The 21,594-nt window shown below is 34.7% G+C and overlaps 2 protein-coding genes across 5 annotated transcripts in view; both read left to right on the forward strand.

The window, feature by feature from the left end:
• The window catches only part of LOC139900954 (uncharacterized), an 86,326-nt gene that overhangs the window by 57,358 nt on the left and 7,374 nt on the right, over positions 1 to 21,594 (forward strand). The window contains exons 1-4 of one of the 4 annotated variants that reach the window (XR_011777648.1): positions 11,489 to 11,635; positions 12,136 to 12,190; positions 12,550 to 12,633; positions 21,443 to 21,582. The gene's annotated coding sequence lies outside the window, so the exon portion shown is untranslated. Of the gene's footprint in view, positions 1 to 11,488; positions 11,636 to 12,135; positions 12,191 to 12,549; positions 12,645 to 21,442; positions 21,583 to 21,594 lie in introns of those variants that run through there. The other 3 variants (XR_011777647.1, XR_011777646.1, XR_011777649.1) reach the window with 3 other exon arrangements.
• Positions 4,936 to 9,480, forward strand: LOC139896487 (cell division cycle 5-like protein). Its single transcript, XM_071879128.1, has 4 exons — positions 4,936 to 5,250; positions 6,072 to 7,781; positions 8,107 to 8,388; positions 9,127 to 9,480. Exons 1-4 carry the CDS (start codon positions 5,074 to 5,076, stop codon positions 9,430 to 9,432), a joined length of 2,475 nt encoding a protein of 824 aa, XP_071735229.1. The 5' UTR covers positions 4,936 to 5,073; the 3' UTR covers positions 9,433 to 9,480.

Genomic DNA, 21,594 nt, shown 5'->3' on the forward strand with positions numbered 1-21,594 from the left:
TCCACTTTGCTTTCACCCTTTGAATAATTGGTAGTATCCTTTGGACTTTGCCCATACATGACCTCAAATGGGGTGGTACCAATAGCAGTATGATAATTTGTATTATACCAATACTCAGCATGAGGTAGCCAATCTGCCCACTCCTTTGGCTTATCTCCTGTCATACACCTGAGATAACACTCAACACTTTTGTTAACAATCTCAGTTTGACCATCCGTTTGTGGATGGTAAGCTGTTGACAGATGCAGTTTGACCTTTAATTGCTTGAACATTTCCTGCCAAAAAATACTCAAGAACACTTTATCCCTATCACTCACTATAACTTCAGGCAACCCATGTAATCTGTACACATTATCAATGAATAGACTAGCAAGTTGACTAGCAGCGTAGGGATGACTTAGGGCAATGAAGTGAGCATACTTGCTCAATCGATCCACTATCACCCAAATAGCTGATTTACCTTTTGATAATGGCAACCCTTCAATAAAATCCATTGAAATCTCAGCCCACACCCTTTGTGGTATTGGTAATGGTTGCAAAAGGCCTGGTGACATGGCCAAATCTGGCTTAGATCTTTGACAAACTAAACAAGCTCTCACAAAATGCTTCACATCTCTTCTTAAACCTTTCCAATAAAAACTTGCAGTCAATCTTTGAGTAGTGCCATTAACACCAGAGTGGCCTCCAATGGGGTCACTATGGAAATGTTTGATGAGGTCAGCTCTCAACACAGGGTCAGCTCCAACCACCAACTTGTTTTTCCTCCACAAGTTCTCATTTTTCCATTCATAATGTTTAGAATGGACTTCTTTTGACTTTAATTTGTCAATGAAAAGCTGCATGTCCACATCCTTGTTTATGCTGTCATGGACACGGGTTTCTATATCACTGGAGATGCTTGAGATGTGAATTTGAAATAACTGACCTTCACCAGCCACCCTAGATAATGCATCAGCTGCCAAATTTTCATTACCCTTCTTGTAACATATTTCATAATCAAATCCCATTAATTTTGGTAACCACTTCATTTGGGTTGGTGTAGTTATCCTCTGGTCCAACAGATATTTTAAACTCACATGATCTGTCTTTATGATAAAGTGTCTATCTAATAAGTAGCCTCTCCACTTTTCCAATGCAACAATGACAGCTAGAAACTCATTTTCATATGTAGACAATGACTGATGCCTGGTAGCTAAGGTTTTACTTAAAAATGCTATAGGATGGCCCCCTTGCTGCAACACAGCACCTATGCCTACCCCTGAGGCATCTGTTTCCACAGTAAACTCTTTATCAAAATTGGGTAATTGGAGAACAGGAGCTGTTTGCATTGCTGTTTTCAACTGCTCAAAAGCACAAGTAGCATCATCATCCCACACAAAAGAATTTTTCTTTAATAGTCTAGTCAATGGTTGAGCAATTGTAGCATAACCTTTAACAAACCTCCTATAATATCCAGTGAGCCCCAAAAACCCCCTCAATTGCTTCAAGGTTTTAGGTATTGGCCACTTAGCTACTGCTTCAATTTTAGAGGGTTCAGTGCTCACCCCTTGTGCAGAAATGATATGCCCTAAATACTCTACACTTGCAGTAGCAAAAACACATTTACTTTTCTTAGCATAAAGCTCATGCTTACCCATGGTGTCCAGAACAATCTTTAAGTGAGTAACATGCTCCTCTAAACTAGCACTATATACTAGTATATCATCAAAGAAGACAAGTACAAACTTTCTCAAGTAAGGTTTGAATACCTCATTCATCAATGCCTGAAATGTTGAAGGTGCATTAGTGAGTCCAAATGGCATTACTAAAAACTCATAGTGTCCCTCATAAGTTTTAAATGCAGTCTTAGCTATATCATCCTCATACATACGAATTTGATGATACCCTGATCTCAAATCCAATTTAGAGAACACCTTAGACCCTGCCAACTCATCGATCAACTCTTCTATGACTGGTATTGGAAACTTACCCTTAATGGTATGCTTATTCAACTCCCTATAATCCACACACATGCGCCAATTTCCATCCTTTTTTTTTACCATCACAATGGGAGCTGCATATGGACTTTGACTTGTCCTTATGACCCCAGATTCCAATAACTCATTCACCATAGTTTCAATAGCATCCTTCTGTGTTGGAGGATGTCTATATGGACGTATGTTGATAGGTTGAGTGCCTTCCTTCAAAGGAATCTTGTGATCTTTCATCCTCTGTGGTGGTAACCTTGTTGGTACAGTAAAAACATCATCATGAACAGACAACAGGTTGTTGATCTCTTCAGGCATTATTGGTTCTTCATTAATGGAAATAGCATTCATTTGACATAACACTGTTGGGTACACACACAGAACCATTGAAGATAAATGAGCTTGATTACCCTTGTCATGGTTAGCTAGTCTCTTTGCTTTCATCCACTGCAAATCAGACTTTTTTGTTCCCCTCAATTGAACCTTTGAACCTTTGTACTTGAAGGACATCTTCAGCTCCTCAAAATTTCATTTTATATCACCTAAAGTCTTCAACCACTGGATTCCCAAGACCATTTCTGTACCACCTAATGGTATAAGAACCATTTCACTTACAAATGTGGCACTATTAATTGTCCAGACCACCTTATCACATGCATTTGAAGCCATGAGTTTATTACCACCAGGAACAATAACTTGCATTGGGACTGTTTTGCTTACCCTGCACCCTAATCTTTTTGCAGTCTCATAATCAAGGAAATTATGAGTGCTACCCGAATCAATAAGTATGTGAACCTTGTATGTGTTGATAGTACCAGTCACCCTCATTGTTTGATAGTTATCAGCCCCTGTCAAAGCATTTAATGACAATTGTGGTTGTGAATATTGATCAAACTCTGTCATTTCTAAAGTTTGACCTTCAACATCATCAACATCTGTTGGTGAGTCCTCCAAGCTCTTATTGCCCACAACTTCTAAGGAATAAAGTTGGCCATTACATTTATGACTTGGGGTATACTTTTCATCACAATAAAAACATAAATGCTTTGCCCTTTTTTCCTCTATCTCCTTTTGAGTCAATCTTTTACTTCCTCTAGGGTTTGTGTTGTATGCATTCATGGGTAAAGCCAATTGTGTGTTTGCAGGTGACAAGCTAACACTCTTAGGGATTGAAGGTGTATATCCACTATTCTTAGTGGTATAAGTGGTTCTTGGGGTAGGCAAGATAGGATTATACCTCTTTTTGGCCACTGCAATTGTGTCTTCCTGCAGTTTAGCTAAAGAATATGCATCTTCCAGTGTTCTTGGTTTAAACATTCGCACAGGTAATTCTATCTCCTTCTGTAATCCTGCCAAGAACAGACTTATAGCATGTTTATCACTTATTTCAACCTTGTTTAGCAACTGCTCAAATTCATCATAATATGCTTCCACCGTACTCGTTTGCCTAAGATATTGTTGTTGAGTTACTACTCCATCAATTCTTCCATTCAATCTATTCACTGCTTGATTCAACTCCAAAATTGAAGCTTTAATGGCTTCCAATCCGGTGTCTTCTGCACTTCCTACATTTGTATTTCTTGTCGCCATCACCATATCTTCAAACGAGCAATCAATAATCAATTTTCGCAGGAAATCGCTCTGATACCACTGTAATGATTAATCTAAGTATTGAAACTGAAATTAATCAATTCAACCTGACAACTTCAATTGATCGAAGCTATGAAATTGAATTACAATCAATATTACAATTGTTGAAATTGAGTTACAGAATCAAGAGAGAAAAATGTCAATTGACAACAAATCGAAAACTGACTCTAACATAGCTCCATGAGCTATTTAACTGAACCCTAACCTTAACAGAATTCCGTTATGATTCTGTTAATGATTGCACGTGTATTTCACGTGCACACGAGTCCAGGATATCATAAGCAAAACACGTGACTTCTAATTTGACTTAAATTGTTGACTTATAACAGATTTCAACAACTTGTGATGAATCTTCAAACAATGATGAATATTCCGAATCTACACGATGAATTTAAAGATGTTTGCGGTACAATTTTGGATTAGAAACACTGATTGTTATGAGGAATTGAAACCCTAATAGTTGAAGTGAAAATAGCGGTCAGATGAATATTCAACTAATTTGTTCCTTTTTATTAGATGTTTTACTAAAAATACAAAATTACGTATTTACCCCTCCGCGTTATTTATTAAGTTCCTGAGATCTATGGCTAGGATGAGCTTATCCCCTTATCTCAAAAAAATGTACTTATCCCTTGATCTCTCCCATATATATATATATATATATATATATATATATATATATATATATATATATATATATATATATATATATATATATATATATATATACCACGAAATGTGCTAAGCATGACTCGAACCCCCAACCTCAAAGTTGTAAGAGTGACCTCGACACCGTCAAGCCATTAGCTAAATGGTGATTATTCATATATTAGGTATTGCAAGGGAGTATATAGATATAGAATTAGAGAGAAATTGTTAAAAAGATTTGTTTAAAAGAGTGAAGGAATAAGTTGGTATTAACAATTGAAACTTTTGATATTTATTTATTGAATTATATTTTAGTTATTTATAAAATCAGACACTCTCTCAACGTCCCAAATTAAAATTGATTGGCCAATCATATGTCGCTGACAAGACCACAAAGCCGTTAGGATGCATGTTGAAACTATCCCAACGTCCCTCCACAATGCCGCATAACAGGTGTTGTGGAGGTCAAACTCGGACGCCCACGCCTTTTGGACGTGGTGAACAAGTAATGATCTTATGGAAACTAATGAAATATATGCCTATAATAAATTAGGGCCATCAAAACCGCCTATCATAAAACCCATCATCAAAACAAAACCCTCGAAGAAATCCCAAATTAAAACCGATTATTATCGGCGTCTACGGCGTAACCATTATATATATTATATATGTAATAAAGAGATTGGATAGTTGAAATCGAAACTCATCGATACAGAGCCACATATACTCCGTATTAATTAGGGTGTCTCCTTCAAATCACTTGCTATTCAACCAAAACCTGCAACAGTCTACTATCTAAACAGAGAAGATGAGGATTATGATAAAGGGCGGTGTTTGGAAAAACACCGAAGATGAAATCCTAAAAGCCGCTGTTATGAAATACGGGAAGAATCAATGGGCTCGTATTTCATCGCTACTTGTTCGTAAATCGGCCAAACAATGTAAAGCTCGGTGGTATGAGTGGCTGGATCCCTCAATCAAAAAAGTACGTACGTAATATCGTATAATAATCTTATTATTGTGTATATATATATATATATATATATATATATATATATATATATATATATATATATATATATATATATATATTTGATGATAACTGTTAATTTTTGTATGGTGATGTTAGGTATTACAGTGTTGATTACCGTAATTGAGTAACTTGTTATTTGAAATTAGGTTAAGGAACATGATACTGTATTACTTTATCATTCAAGTTCTCCATAGTAATGCAAACTAGATAGAACCATTTATAAATTTGTTGGCGTCAAATTGGTATTATTACTTTTACAAAAACTTTAAAATAATGAAATTTCAGATAAATTTGACTTGCTTGGACTAGCTAGGTTATTGCTATAGTCAACAGTAAGTAATATGTTTTTTAGATGAGTTCTCGGCGATTTTTTTTTAATCTTGGCACTCACTGACAGTAGGCCGCACTATTTTGAAGCCTTCATCTCGATGTTTTCAAAATGGGTTGAATGCTAAACTGATTTTAAACATATACTTAGAATCTGATTCGGAATAAATGTTAAGAACCTCATACATGTATATATATATATATATATATATATATATATATATATATATATATATATATATATATATATATATATATATATGCCAATATGTACATCAGATGTGTGATGTGTGTATGTGTGTGTAAAATGTATTTGTTTTGTTTCACTTATTTATTTATCTATTATTATTGTTGGTGCTGTTGCTATTGCTATTGCTATATAGCTTATATATCAAAATCTAAATCTCTTTATGTGACCAATTCTAATCATTTGTAAACCTTTACAGACTGAGTGGACCAGAGAAGAAGTTGAAAAGCTGCTTCATTTGGCTAAGCTTATGCCGACTCAATGGAGAACAATCGCTCCAATCGTAGGTCGCACACCATCCCAGTGTCTCGAGCGATATGAAAAACTGCTTGATGCAGCTTGTGCAAAGGATGAAAGTTATGAACCAAGTGATGATCCCAGAAAATTGCGTCCTGGGGAGATTGATCCAAACCCAGAATCAAAGCCAGCACGACCAGACCCGGTTGATATGGATGAGGATGAAAAGGAAATGCTTTCAGAAGCACGTGCCCGTTTAGCTAATACTAGGGGCAAGAAGGCCAAAAGAAAAGCTCGGGAAAAGCAGCTTGAAGAGGCTAGAAGGCTTGCTTCTTTGCAAAAGAGAAGAGAATTGAAGGCAGCTGGAATTGATGATAATAGACATCGGAAGAGGAAGCGAAAGGGGATTGATTACAATGCTGAAATCCCATTCGAAAAGAGGCCTCCTCCTGGTTTTTATGATGTGGCTGATGAAAATTCAATAGTTGTACAACCTAGTTTTCCGACCACCATTGAGGATCTTGAAGGTGAAAGAAGGGCTGATAAGGAGGCCCGTTTGAGAAAACAGGATATCGTGAGGAACAAGATTGCACAGAGACAGGATGCCCCATCGGCTATATTACAAGCAAACAAGATGAATGATCCTGAAACTGTCAGAAAAAGGCCAAAGATGAACCTCCCGACACCACAAATTCCCGATTACGAATTAGAACATATTGCAAAAATCAGTTTTCCTGCTTTAAATGAAGAAGTCTCAGAAGGAAGCAATGCCACACGTGCTCTCTTAGCTGATTATACCCAAACACCACGTCAAGGAATGACCCCACTACTGAGAACACCAGCTGGGAAACAAGATGCTATAATGATGGAGGCTGAAAATCAGGCCCGTTTAAGATTATCTCAGACTCCGTTACTTGGTGGTGAAAATCCCGATTTACATCCTTCAGATTTTTCAGGGGTCACCCCAAAGAAAAAGGAGATTCAAACCCCAACCCCTATGCTAACACCTTGGGCTATGTCAACTCCAGGAGCCATGGGTGGTCTGACACCCAGACTTGGCATGACACCGAGGGATGGCCACTCTTTTGGTGTCACTCCCAAAGGAACTCCCATGCGTGACGAGCTTCGCATTAATGAAGAGCTGGAAATGCATGAAAGTGCTAAACTCAAGCTTCGTAGGCAAGCAGATATGAGACAATATTTGCGTTCAGGTTTGACCGGTCTTCCACAACCAAAAAATGAGTATCACATATTTGTTCGACTATTTCTAGAAGATAATGAAGAACTGGAGGAGAAGATGGAAGAGGATATGTCTGACAGGATTGCTCGGGAAAAAGCCGAGGAAGAAGCTAAACTGCAAGTGTTACTAAAAGAAAGGTCGAATGTGTTGCAACGCGAACTCCATAGACCACCTGTTGGCTCCCTCGAACTGATAAGGAACTCTTTAGTAAGAGGTGATGAAGATAAGAGTTCTTTTGTTCCGCGTACGTTGGTTGAACAGGCAGATGAAATGATAAGGAAGGAGCTTTTGTCTTTACTGGAGCATGATTATGCCAAGTTTCCTCATCATGAAAAGCTAGAGAATGAGAAAAACAGAGGAAACAAGCGTCCGGTTGGGAAATCTGTTTCAGTTACTGTAATAGAAGAATTTGATGACGAAGAACTAAAAGAGGTAATGAATTAGTACTTAATTTTGTTATATTTATACCTTTTTTTTTTTTACATACATGCACATTAATTAGAAAACATCTCCAATGTTAGCTAATGGTTAATACTTTGAAAAAACTATCTCACACTTATTGAATACTTGTTAATTTGGTTCTATTCTTACCTCTGCTCAAATGTTAAACTATTGCTGTGTAAACAGGTAATAATAGTTTTAATTACTTGAAACACATTCTGTAGTATCATGACACCACGTCTCTATATTTTGACCGAGTTCTATTGTTTTTTGCTGTACTGTTTTTATAAATACTAACAGTTGTTGTATCTTACAGGCTGACCAAATGATTAAGGAAGAGTCACAACTTTTGCGCGTTGCAATGGGCCATGAGGAGGAGGATATCGATGAATTTGTTGAAGCACACCGGACATGCTTAAATGACATCATGTATTTTCCCACCCGCAATACATATGGTCTCTCTAGCGTTGCTGGAAACTCAGAAAAGCTTGCTGCTTTTCAGGATGAGTTTGAAAATGTCAAGAAGAGAATGGATGATGATACTAGGAAGGCACAACGCCTCGAGCAAAAAGTAAAGGTTCTAACAAATGGCTATCAGGTGAGATAAAAAATATTTCTTGTTTGTATCTTTAATGTCTTGATGTTGTTACTTAATAAGATTTTATTTAAAACAAGTCCCCTACCTAGGCTACCACTTGGTTGGTTAGGGTGGCTAAGGAAAGTGTTGTTTCGGATAACACACACCCCCCCCCCCCCCCCCCCCCCCCCCCCCCCCCCCAACATCCTTCTCTCCTGTTCCCAGTAGCCTAAACGGGTAAACCTTCTTATCTTATTTATATTTAAAGGTGGCAAAATGGGTGGTATGGGTTACGGATTAGAATGGGCTAGGTTGTACTTATCCAGGTTTGTTTGGGTTTACCCGCCAACATTTCTTGTTCATCTTTTCGTTTACTTTTAGCATCTAGTATTTTTGCATTTGTGTAAATATTGGTGGATGATGTTGTCTGCATTAAAAGTAGACTCTCGGGTACTTTCGATCCATTGAAACATTGACTTTACAGATAACGATACTTTATTAAACAAAGCCCAATTGTTTGAGTTATATAAGTAAACGGGTTGGTGCTGTGACCTATACTTTTATGTTACTCTCTCTTTTTATTTTTTTGTTGCAAAGACCCGCATAGAAACGGCAGATGAAGATATCTAAGCATATAGCCCAAAGTCATCTATTATGCTTTCCACATTCTTTATCTGAAAGACAAATCTTATTACATTTACTGATTGGGAATTGTATTAAACTGTTTTCACTAATCTGTTATTATCTAATTATATGCAGATACGAGCTGCAAATACCTGGTCACAAGTAGAGGCAACCTTCAAACCCGCTGTAACTGAGTACGAGTGCTTTCTAGCATTACAGAGACAAGAACGGTTGGCAGCATCCAATCGTATTAATAGCATACGGGAAGATGTGCAAAAGCAAAAAGAACTAGAGAAAACTCTACAGAATCGATATGGTGATCTTCTTGTAGAGCAAGAAAGGATCCGCAATCTTATGGAAAAGTACAGTCAAGAGGCGCGAAGACAAGAAGAGATTGCGCGGGATCTATTGTGGTCACAAAGATTTGCTTGTACTTATTAATTTAATTTTAGGCTTGTATTATTGAGAATGCATCATATACTTTGTTTCAGTAGCATGTTTTACTTGGTGAAAATAAACTTTTGGCTCTGAATGCTTTGACCTATGTGGTAATCATATATATGCCAGATGTTGATTTCACCTACTTGTGGTTTTATAGCATTATTTTCCTAGATGAGCTTTTCATGATAATGTTATTGTTGTTCGGCTTGTCCTTTGGTATTGCATTTCTAAAGTTCCTTCAAGGTAAACCTATTTTTTTTTTTTTTTTTTTTTTTTTGAAAGGCAAACTCACACACCCACCTAAATCTAACTCGAATATATACACCACGAATTGTCCTAAGCAGGACTCGAACCCTCAACCTCAAGGTTGTAAGGGTGACCTCGATACCGCCAAGCCATTGGCTCTTTGGTTCAAGGTAAACCTATTGAAACCCCACATGACTAATTTAGACTATGCTGATGTTCCAGACTTCCAGTTCTGAGCACCTTTTATATTAATGGGGATGATAAGTTTAAGCTCTTTTTAACACTCTAGCAAGAACTACCCGAATCTCGTGTCAGGCACTCGTGTCAGGTAGATTCTGACACAATGGTGACTTGAAATTTGTTTTTATGTCCAGTTCACGAACGTGCTATCCGCATTGTTGCATATTTGATCTATTAAGTGTTGAGAGTAGTCAGAAAGCTCAACAAACAGAGAACTTGGTTAAATAACTCCTAATATAGATATTTAGTTCAAGCAGGATCTAAGCTCCCACGTTTAAAAAACAAAACTTGATAGGTAGTTACGGAGTAACACTTAACCCCTTCTTGTTATCATATAAATATCTAATTTTCTTTTATATGTAACTTCCTTTAGCTTAAATGCTCCATAAAACTGTAAGATATCATATTTGCAGTGGAAGTGTGAATGTTGTAGATATTTGTTGTAAACTAACCATTTTTTGTAAATATATACAAACTCAACTCGGTTTAGTTTACACGAAATTCAACCCTCTTTTTCCATGTTTTATTAATGAACACACTCACATTGTTGGTTTGATCCCGCCAGCTTACTATAGTAAGAAATAAGGGCATTCTCGTTTTCCCTGTTCATAACTTCTCTACGTGCAGTTTCCAAGAAATGTCGCCTTCGTATGAACAACACACTAAGACATTATCTCACTTCCCTCTTCAAGTTCCTCTCAATGTTTATAAAAACTAAAACAACAATAATAATAATAATCACAAACCTTTTAGATTAGTATTTACTGCAATGTAGAAATAGGTGGTGGTGTATTGGTGGTGGCTTGACTTTCCATAAGGGAGGTTGGTGCTTCGACCCCCATGAGCTGCAATAACATTTCTCTTGAGGTTATCCGCCAATTTCATGGGCCTAAGAGGTGTTAGACGTCTTGCGTTCGAGCCTCACCCGAGGGGGTTTACCACACGTGATGCCCGAATGGATTCGCAGTGGGGGTTTCCTCCTGAGAGGCGGTAGGCCCGTAATGGTTCGTCCCATGAAATGATCGGGTGGGTGGGTTCCGACATCGCGTTCGGACCTCCGCCAGTGATTCCAGTAACAACTGAATCCGATCCTAGCGGTATTATTTGATTAAGTGGCTTTAAATTAGTTTAATGTGGTTAATTAATTAGTCGCTTAGTTGAGTTCGTTTTGTGACGAGGGTCACAGAACATATTTTTTGATCTGAAACAAGTCTCGTTCGGACTGTTTAACGAGGTATGTTGTGTTGCAGATATTTGGTAAATACCCATATGATATGGTGTAACACCCCAATTATAAAGGTATATATATATATATATATATATATATATATATATATATATATATATATATATATATATAAATTTTTATATAAGTATTATTCTATAATTATATAAAAAGAAGTAAATGATAATATTAATTTATATGAAATAGGGCTGTTTTGACAAGTTGACAAGTTAGGGGGTTGTTTTGTGTATTTTGTGAAAATAAAGGGGTAAAATGTGTAAATTCGTGAAATTAAATTAGAGGATGGAAACATCCGGTTCATTCAAGTTCTTATTATTTAAAAAAAGAGAGAGAGAGAGAGAATAGAGATAGCAGAGAGTAGTCATGCGATTGTGAGGAAAAGAAAAATAAAGGAAGGAACTAGAATTAATTAAAACTGAAGCTCATATTTTGAAGAGTTAAAGTTCTAACATCCCTATCAGTAAATTGAAGGTATGAGTAATATTTTAATTCATTGATTTAGTTAAATTAAAGTTGGTTCATATAAACCCTAACTCTAAGAATTTGGGGAAATGGGTGAAAAAAAAGGGTTAGAGGAGTTATATGTATATGTATGTACTGATTAGAGTATTAGGTAAACAATTTATATATTTTAGGGTTATGTATAAACAATAACTCATTAATTTGAGAAGGTGATAATATTACTTAGTGTTGAAAGGTTGTATTAACTTGTTGTATACAAGAATACACAACCTGTTTTGTATGTTATTTTTATAAGTGGAAGTAGATGATATTGAAGTAAAACTTAATAATTCTATTTAAATAAATAAATGTTTAATGGAAGATGTAGTAGTTAAATGATGGAAAAAGAGTAGTTGTTAGTCTACTGTTGATTAAGAAAGTTAACTTAGAAGTTAAATTCCCCCTTTAAACAAAGACGATAGTTATAGTTATTAATTGTTGTATATTAATGAATATGTATATTTACTTAGGTTCTTGAAGTGTGGAAGAGCTACTTGCACGTTTTGATTGCTTTTGCTAGTTAAGGTGAGTTTATGAATGATTAAATGAGGTAAGTGGTTGTATGATTTCCGGATTGCATCCGTGCAAGAGGATTTCATACAACCATCATACGGTTATGTTTTGTTATTTGTTGTAATTATGTTGTTAAAGTTGTTGGCATCGTATGGTATATGGATTATGTTTGGATCATGTTGTGATCATGTTGGATCACGTTATGGATTATGTTTCGGATCATGGGTGCAATCGCGATTGTCATCAATTTGAGGATTATGAAACCATATGATGCATAATATGATTGGTCACGTTGATGTTTAGTTGCTTGTTTGATTATTCATAAATCTCACTAAGCCTTGCGCTTACTTTTAGTTGTTGAATGTTTTTAGGTACAAAAGATAAAGAAGTAAAGGTGGACCATCGGGAAGGGAAAAGTTTAGCCCGGGATTAGAAGTGGATCGTGTCTGCTACTAGTAAGCACCAAGTACATCTTAAATTACCATCTCATACCTAGCTTAATGAAAACTGATAAGGTTAAAAAGGAACATATATTTCATAGCATTATCCCCCAAGAAAGACAAGATTTTAGTTGTAATTGTTCCATATTCAAGTAATATTCGTTTATATTTAATAAGTGCGAAGACAAAAGGCGTAAACGAAGATTTGAAGACAAAAAGGTCCAAAATGCTCAAATGTACAAGATTCAATCAAAAAGGTTCAAAATATTTATGAAGGACGTCTAAAAATGACAAGAGTACAAGTTGCGGAACGCAAAGTACACGATATAAAATAATACGCGAAGACGTCCGAAAATCCGGAACCGGGACCCGAGCCAAGAAGAAACGCCCGACGCAACGGACCAAAAATATCTAGTCTACTATGCACAAGAATAAAATATAATATATAAATAATTATATTAATTATTTATATATTTATATATATTTTATATTATGTCGGCAAAGCTATGTGACAAACGTATGTGAGCTGTCCAGCATAGCCATGCGACTCGCATGGATTTATGCCTATTTCCCATGCGAGTCGCATGAGGATCAGATTCAGCTCAGGTTCTATAAAAGGCCAGTTTTCTACTCGTTTTTACCAGACCACACACACAAATAATAATAATAATACTCCATAAGATAATAAATATATATATATATATATATATATATATATATATATATATATATATATATATATATATATATATATATAGTATAGATTAGTGTTATATTAGATTAGTTCGGGTTATGTAAAGGTTATTTTACGGGTTTTTGAAGTCGAAATTCTGTCCGTGTAACACTACACGATAAATACTCAATGTAAGTTATGTTCTCCTTTTTAAATTAATGTCTCGTAACTAAGTTATTATTATGCTTATTTGAGCCGAAGTAATCATGATGTTGGGCTAATTACTAAAATTGGGTAATTGGACTTTGTACCATAATTGGGGTTTGGACAAAAGAACGACACTTGTGGAAATTAGACTATGAGCTATTAATGGACTTTATATTTGTTTAACTAAATGATAGTTTGTTAATGTTAATATAAAGATTTACAATTGGGCGTCCCTATAAATTACCATATACACTCGATCGGACACGATGGGCGGGGTATTTATATGTACGAATAATCGTTCATTTAACCGGACACGGGAATGGATTAATAGCCACTAGAATAATTAAAACAGGGGTGAAATTATGTACAAAGGACACTTGGTATAATTGATAACAAAATATTAAAACCTTGGGTTACACTCAGTCGACATCCTGGTGTAATTATTAAACAAAGTATTAAAATCTTGTTACAGTTTAAATCCCCAATTAGTTGGAATATTTAACTTCGGGTATAAGGATAATTTGACGAGGGCACTCGCATTTTATATTTATGACCGATGGACTGTTATGGACAAAAACCAGACGGACATATTAAATAATCCAGGACAAAGGACAATTAACCCATGGGCATAAAACTAAAATCAACACGTCAACCATCATGGTTACGGAAGTTTAAATAAGCATAATATATTTTATTTCATTTTTTCTCGTACTTTTATTTATTGTCATTTCAATTATTGTTATTTATTTTATATTGTTATTTAAATATCGTCATTTACTATACGCTTCGCTTAAAATATAAATCGACAAACCGGTCATTAAACGGTAAAACCCCCACTTTTATATATTATTATATATATATTTATATATTTTTGTACAAATATAATTATATAAAAATAAGTGTTTCATAAGCCCGTCTCCCTGTGGAACGAACCGAACTTACTAAAAACTATACTACTCCGCGACTAGGTACACTGCCTATTGTGTTGTAGCAAGGTTTTGGTATATCCATTTTGTAAATATTTAATTAAAACTTGTTAAATTTTGTAGCATTCCGTATTAAAAATATAGTATATTTCGTAACCCCACGCTACGACATCAAGTTTTTGGCGCCGCTGCCGGGGAGTCGGCGAAACTATCTATTTTTCATTTTTGTATATATATATTTATTATTTTTAGAAAAACAATATAAAATCCTAAAAATTAAAAAATTTAAAAATCTAAAAATTTAAAAAATTAAAACCGAAAAAAAAATATATATATATATATTTTTATATAATTTTAAGATTTTTATTTATAAAATTATCAAATATTTCTATTTTTAGTTTTATAAAAATATTAAGTTTTTATTTAAATTATATATATATTTTATTTAATATTTAAAACAGAAAATATAAATAAATATAAATAATACGGTTGAGCCTGTCATTTGACCCCCCTCATTTAAACCGGCTCTGGAGGTCATGCGACTCGCATGACCCTTAGCCTGAACCCCAGGCGAGTCGCATGAGGGGTCTGACAGGGCCACATACAACCCTACTTTCGCATTAAATACGGTATTTTATTTATTATTATTAATATAAACCCTAATTAGTTTATTAATTTAATATTAATTAGTTTTAATTCTTAATTAATTTGTATTTTACTTTTAATTAGTTTTATTAATATATAAATTAATATCTTTAATAAATAATAATATAAAAATAATATTTTTTTTTATATAAAAATTATTCTTTTTCTCAACTTTTTATATATTTTTATATTTTGTATCTTTTAGTCGTTTAGCGTAATATTTGTATTTTGTCGTTCGTACTTAGTTTTAAATATAGATTTTGCCGTAGTTTATTTTTATATTTCTAGATTTTTAGGTTTGCCGTAAAATCCCTTAAGTACTTATTCCTTAGACTAAGATTTAGGTGCTTTAGAATTTTGCGACGCCATTTTTCGTACGACTTTCTTACTTTTATTTTTCGACGTCTATTTTTCTACCTTTTTATTTTTCGACACTTTTCGACGCGCAATCTATTTCTTTATATTTTCTCGACACTCTAGTTTTTAGGACCTAGAATTTTCTCTATTTCTTATCTAATATCTCAAACAGAAAGAAAAATTATTTAAGCGGTTAAATTAATGGACGTTGACATTTTTCTGGTTCGTAGTAATAGTTGGATTTGTTAGTGGCTAGTTGTGGGCTTCCGATTTAAAGGGTCCTGGCTACCTGCTGCATCTTTTGGCTATTCGAAACGTGGGCAAAATCAGAAAAGTCTATTAATTGGACAACTTATATAAGTTTTTCTATTTTTATAACTAATAGGATAATTCGTGAATGCACCACATTGTAGCTAAAATTTGGCCATCGCAATAAAATGGAAAATTTTGAAAACAAGGCCTTGGAAACTCTTTTTGAACTCCAAAATCAATTAAATCAATACTCTCAACCGAGTGTTGATGACAATTCGGTCAGTCAATCTTGGATCGCGAACGACGAAACAATAACTGGTTGTGAAATCTGTGGAGATTATCACTCAACATGGGAATGTTACTATTACGTTCCTACTGAAAATTACGCACCCACAGAACCTGAATGGAACGATTATGAAGAACACAATTCTAATTGGGATTATTCCCAAGAAGATATTCAAACTCAACAACCAGAAGAACTTGAAGATTCTTTAGATTATATGAGAATCAAACTCGAAGAACTTGATGCTCAAAAGGAACAAATTAGAGAGTTTGTAAATAGGCAAGCTGAAAATCTATCAGATTACACACCTGTTGATCTGAGGAGTATTGTGCAAGAAAATCTCAAATCATCGAATTTTGATGAATTCGAGAGCTCCGAAATCACCAACTATCCCGATGATAATTCTTATTCAGCCTTACCAATTTCACAACATATCGACACATTAGCCTCTACCGACGAAGAAGATGTAAGGGTGACAAATTGGTACTCTTGGGAAAACGATAATGTTGAAAATTTTACCCCCGAGACCAAAATGGTGAGACCAATAAGTACCGTTAATGAAGAAGAATCTACTCCAATCCCGAAATTCACCATTCCACAACCTTCCAACCCAATATTCTCAAAAGACGAGTCATCTACCGAATATGAACTACGAGCTTTAATAGATAATGACACCTCGGATTTCACCCAATTGGGTAATAGAGGTGAAAACTTTGATCCCGAGAATAAACGGAAGGAAATGTTGGGAATTGTCCACCCTATAGTATGTATGTCGGTGTATATCGATCCATTTGACCAAGAACCAGAAAAGAGACATATACATTTACTAAAAGCTACATTTAAAAAAGAATTAGGTAGTGACGATCGGGTGAGTCTAAACTTTAAACCCATTGATATATTATACACCACCCGAGATATAAATAACTGGCTCACTATTCTAATTCGTGGAACTTATTCTACCGACTTCACATGTCGTCAGCTAAGTGTGGGGAAGTCTAACCCCACTTAACGTTAAAATAGGGGTTCGGGTTAGTGCATAACTCGTTAATAACCATGCATGATAAGTTAGGGTAAAATATGTATTTTCAAAAAAATTAGCAAACAGTTCAGAAAAGCAACCATTTTTGAAGAAAAACATGTGTGATAAAACAAAAAGGAAGGAACGATGAGGCGCGCCATCTATCATTCGACGAGCTTTGTAAGTACAAACTAGGTATTCTTAATCACTTTTCTACACTAATCACCCTCATGAATTTATAATTAGAGTCTGATTTCATGCAAATGAGGGCATTGCATGATCTCAAGTGTGGGGAAGGGTTATAAATTCTCTCGGGTTTACACTTGGTTTATTTGCCAAATTTTGTGAAAATTTGAAAAATTTTCAACTAAATAAATTTAAAATCATGTTTATACATATTTATGAACGATGAAAACTAGGTGTTAATACCGAAATTATCGTTACCTAGAAAAGGACATAAATTGAGAAACAACCCAAAATGCTTGAATTCATTTAAAATGGAATAAAGGAAAATAACAAGGCAAAGAAAGAAACTAAGTGTGGGGAGAATATACCAAGTTATTAAAAACTATCTATCATATGTTTCTGTAAAGTTATTGCAGGTGTTTTTGTTTTGGACTAAATTAACTGTTTTACCCGATTTACTGTAATGAAAGATGGATCTACACGATGAATCAATTCCATCATTAAAAGGAAGTAAAGTCTTCCGAAAAAGACACGCGCTTCTTGATTTAGGTCATGAAGTTGTCGTCCAGACCAGCTGTAGGTTGACGAAAAATCTAGAAAAGTCATCACTAAAATCGGCTGGAAATCCACGGACCTCAGCATCAAACAGGGTCGCCAAGTGGTCAGATTTATCCTAACCATGAGAAGGATGTATCTCGTACAATGGGGGGGCACCGTGCAAATTAGCTTGATAAGACTAATGAATCAGATCCCCAGAAAGGATAATCTCCTTAAAGATTAAAAATCAGCATTTAAGCCTGATATTCCTCAATCCTTGAGATTGACCTTAAAGATTGAGAATTCAAACTCATAGAATTCAATGATATCTAAACTCGAGCTTGAACGAGAAAATATTTTGATCAAAATTATAAACCGATTTGTTTTCTGAAAAACCCATTTTCAATGCGTTCATTACCATTGAACGTAAAATCCTAGGAATTCACCTGGAATTCATTAGGTCACCTGAACCAAATCGGGTGTCAACCGTAAGAACGGTGGTTGCATAGCATGGTCGAAGACAGGACCTTGTGCCAGACCGAAAAATTATAGGATAATCTTTACTATTACTCCTACAAAGGATAGTACTAGCATCCGACACGTTTATAGACCATAATCATCTGCATGTCACAAGACATTGCCTTAACAGTTTCTTGTTCATCGCTTTCCTTTACAACCGGACGGTAGTTTATCGAAAGGTAATATACGGGACAAGTAAACTGGACGTGTTGCTTTCCTAATACAAGGTTAGCAAGTGGGTAACACAAAATCACAAGTGTTGAGCTAAAATTTTCAAATCTGAAACCCACAAAATCCACAAAAATATTTTGCAACACCGGTGAAGGGTTATTCCGGAAAACTTGTCTAGGATAAAATCTAGCTTGAATTTTCAAAAGATCAAATGTTTTCATAAAGATCCAATTTCCTTAAGGATCTACATTTTTATAAGTTATGTGGGACTGTAAACCGCCTTTCAAATGTGCACTTTGCTTTGGAAACCGAAAGTAAATCGGCTATTTGATTGCCAGTGTCGTTGACCTAAACCCGAGGCAACTATAAAAGACACACCCACCTTTAACCACATCGTTACTATCATTGTTTATACCGCTCTATCAAAATCACTGATGTATAAAGTGTGAAGAATAAAGAAGTGATTTGTATTATCCTATTTCAAGACTGTATTGCTTGAGGACAAGCAACGCTCAAGTGTGGGGATATTGATAAGGTTAAAAAGGAACATATATTTCATAGCATTATCCCCCAAGAAAGACAAGATTTTAGTTGTAATTGTTCCATATTCAAGTAATATTCGTTTATATTTAATAAGTGCGAAGACAAAAGGCGTAAACGAAGATTTGAAGACAAAAAGGTCCAAAATGCTCAAATGTACAAGATTCAATCAAAAAGGTTCAAAATATTTATGAAGGACGTCTAAAAATGACAAGAGTACAAGTTGCGGAACGCAAAGTACACGATATAAAATAATACGCGAAGACGTCCGAAAATCCGGAACCGGGACCCGAGCCAAGAAGAAACGCCCGACGCAACGGACCAAAAATATCTAGTCTACTATGCACAAGAATAAAATATAATATATAAATAATTATATTAATTATTTATATATTTATATTTATTTTATATTATGTCGGCAAAGCTATGTGACAAACGTATGTGAGCTGTCCAGCATAGCCATGCGACTCGCATGGATTTATGCCTATTTCCCATGCGAGTCGCATGAGGATCAGATTCAGCTCAGGTTCTATAAAAGGCCAGTTTTCTACTCGTTTTTACCAGACCACACACACAAATAATAATAATAATACTCCATAAGATAATAAATATATATATATATATATATATATATATATATATATATATATATATATATATATATATATATATATATATATAGTATAGATTAGTGTTATATTAGATTAGTTCGGGTTATGTAAAGGTTATTTTACGGGTTTTTGAAGTCGAAATTCTGTCCGTGTAACACTACGCGATAAATACTCAATGTAAGTTATGTTCTCCTTTTTAAATTAATGTCTCGTAACTAAGTTATTATTATGCTTATTTGAGCCGAAGTAATCATGATGTTGGGCTAATTACTAAAATTGGGTAATTGGACTTTGTACCATAATTGGGGTTTGGACAAAAGAACGACACTTGTGGAAATTAGACTATGAGCTATTAATGGACTTTATATTTGTTTAACTAAATGATAGTTTGTTAATGTTAATATAAAGATTTACAATTGGGCGTCCCTATAAATTACCATATACACTCGATCGGACACGATGGACGGGGTATTTATATGTACGAATAATCGTTCATTTAACCGGACACGGGAATGGATTAATAGCCACTAGAATAATTAAAACAGGGGTGAAATTATGTACAAAGGACACTTGGTATAATTGATAACAAAATATTAAAACCTTGGGTTACACTCAGTCGACATCCTGGTGTAATTATTAAACAAAGTATTAAAATCTTGTTACAGTTTAAATCCCCAATTAGTTGGAATATTTAACTTCGGGTATAAGGATAATTTGACGAGGGCACTCGCATTTTATATTTATGACCGATGGACTGTTATGGACAAAAACCAGACGGACATATTAAATAATCCAGGACAAAGGACAATTAACCCATGGGCATAAAACTAAAATCAACACGTCAACCATCATGGTTACGGAAGTTTAAATAAGCATAATATATTTTATTTCATTTTTTCTCGTACTTTTATTTATTGTCATTTCAATTATTGTTATTTATTTTATATTGTTATTTAAATATCGTCATTTACTATACGCTTCGCTTAAAATATAAATCGACAAACCGGTCATTAAACGGTAAAACCCCCACTTTTATATATTATTATATATATATTTATATATTTTTGTACAAATATAATTATATAAAAATAAGTGTTTCATAAGCCCGTCTCCCTGTGGAACGAACCGAACTTACTAAAAACTATACTACTCCGCGACTAGGTACACTGCCTATTGTGTTGTAGCAAGGTTTTGGTATATCCATTTTGTAAATATTTAATTAAAACTTGTTAAATTTTGTAGCATTCCGTATTAAAAATATAGTATATTTCGTAACCCCACGCTACGACATCAAAAACGCTCCCAACTTTTAGTTATGTATGATGTAGTCGTTATGGGACATTTTCTTTAATATTAGGTGTCAGTATGGGTTAATGCTTTTAGAAGGAATTGTATGTTTTGTATGGTGTGTGTTTGTCATGAAAATATTTTGTTAAAAAAAAAAAAAAAAAAAAAAAATTAGGGGCTTTTCAAGTTGGTATCCGAGCGGTGGTTTAAGAGACTTGGGTAATCCACTATAGGATTATCTAGGCTTAAACCTTATGCGTGGCATGATTAGTGTAAACTTTAAACGAGACTTAAGTGTCAAAGTGAAAGCTAAAATCATTTTCTTTTATTTGTTGCATGTTATATGTTATATTACAAGATGTTTGTTATTATATGGCATTAAGGTGTGAATTGCTTTGTACTTGAATATATTTGGTGTTGTCGAACTGGACATATGAACTTGGTATAATATAATGATGTATGGCCAACGTGATTATAATATAGTGAGACATATGGAAGGTCTGGGGTCACCAAGTATAGGATGGAACAAGTGTAGTTCGCTCTTAATGACTAGGAGGAATATCTATAATTGTTAAATTAGTTTATAGTTATCTGATAAGGAAAATTTTGCAGTAAAGGAGTATACGACGTATAAAAGAAGAGGCCAAATGGCGGAAAAAGAGCCAATGAGAGAGTCTCTCGAACTTTCTCCACATTCTCATGAAACTGTTAACGAGGATCGTGGGGAACTTGATGCGGGCAGGATTCGGAATCAAATCAATATA

The sequence above is a fragment of the Rutidosis leptorrhynchoides genome, chromosome 3 (genome assembly GCF_046630445.1).
Source record: "Rutidosis leptorrhynchoides isolate AG116_Rl617_1_P2 chromosome 3, CSIRO_AGI_Rlap_v1, whole genome shotgun sequence".
Taxonomy (NCBI): Eukaryota; Viridiplantae; Streptophyta; class Magnoliopsida; order Asterales; family Asteraceae; genus Rutidosis; species Rutidosis leptorrhynchoides.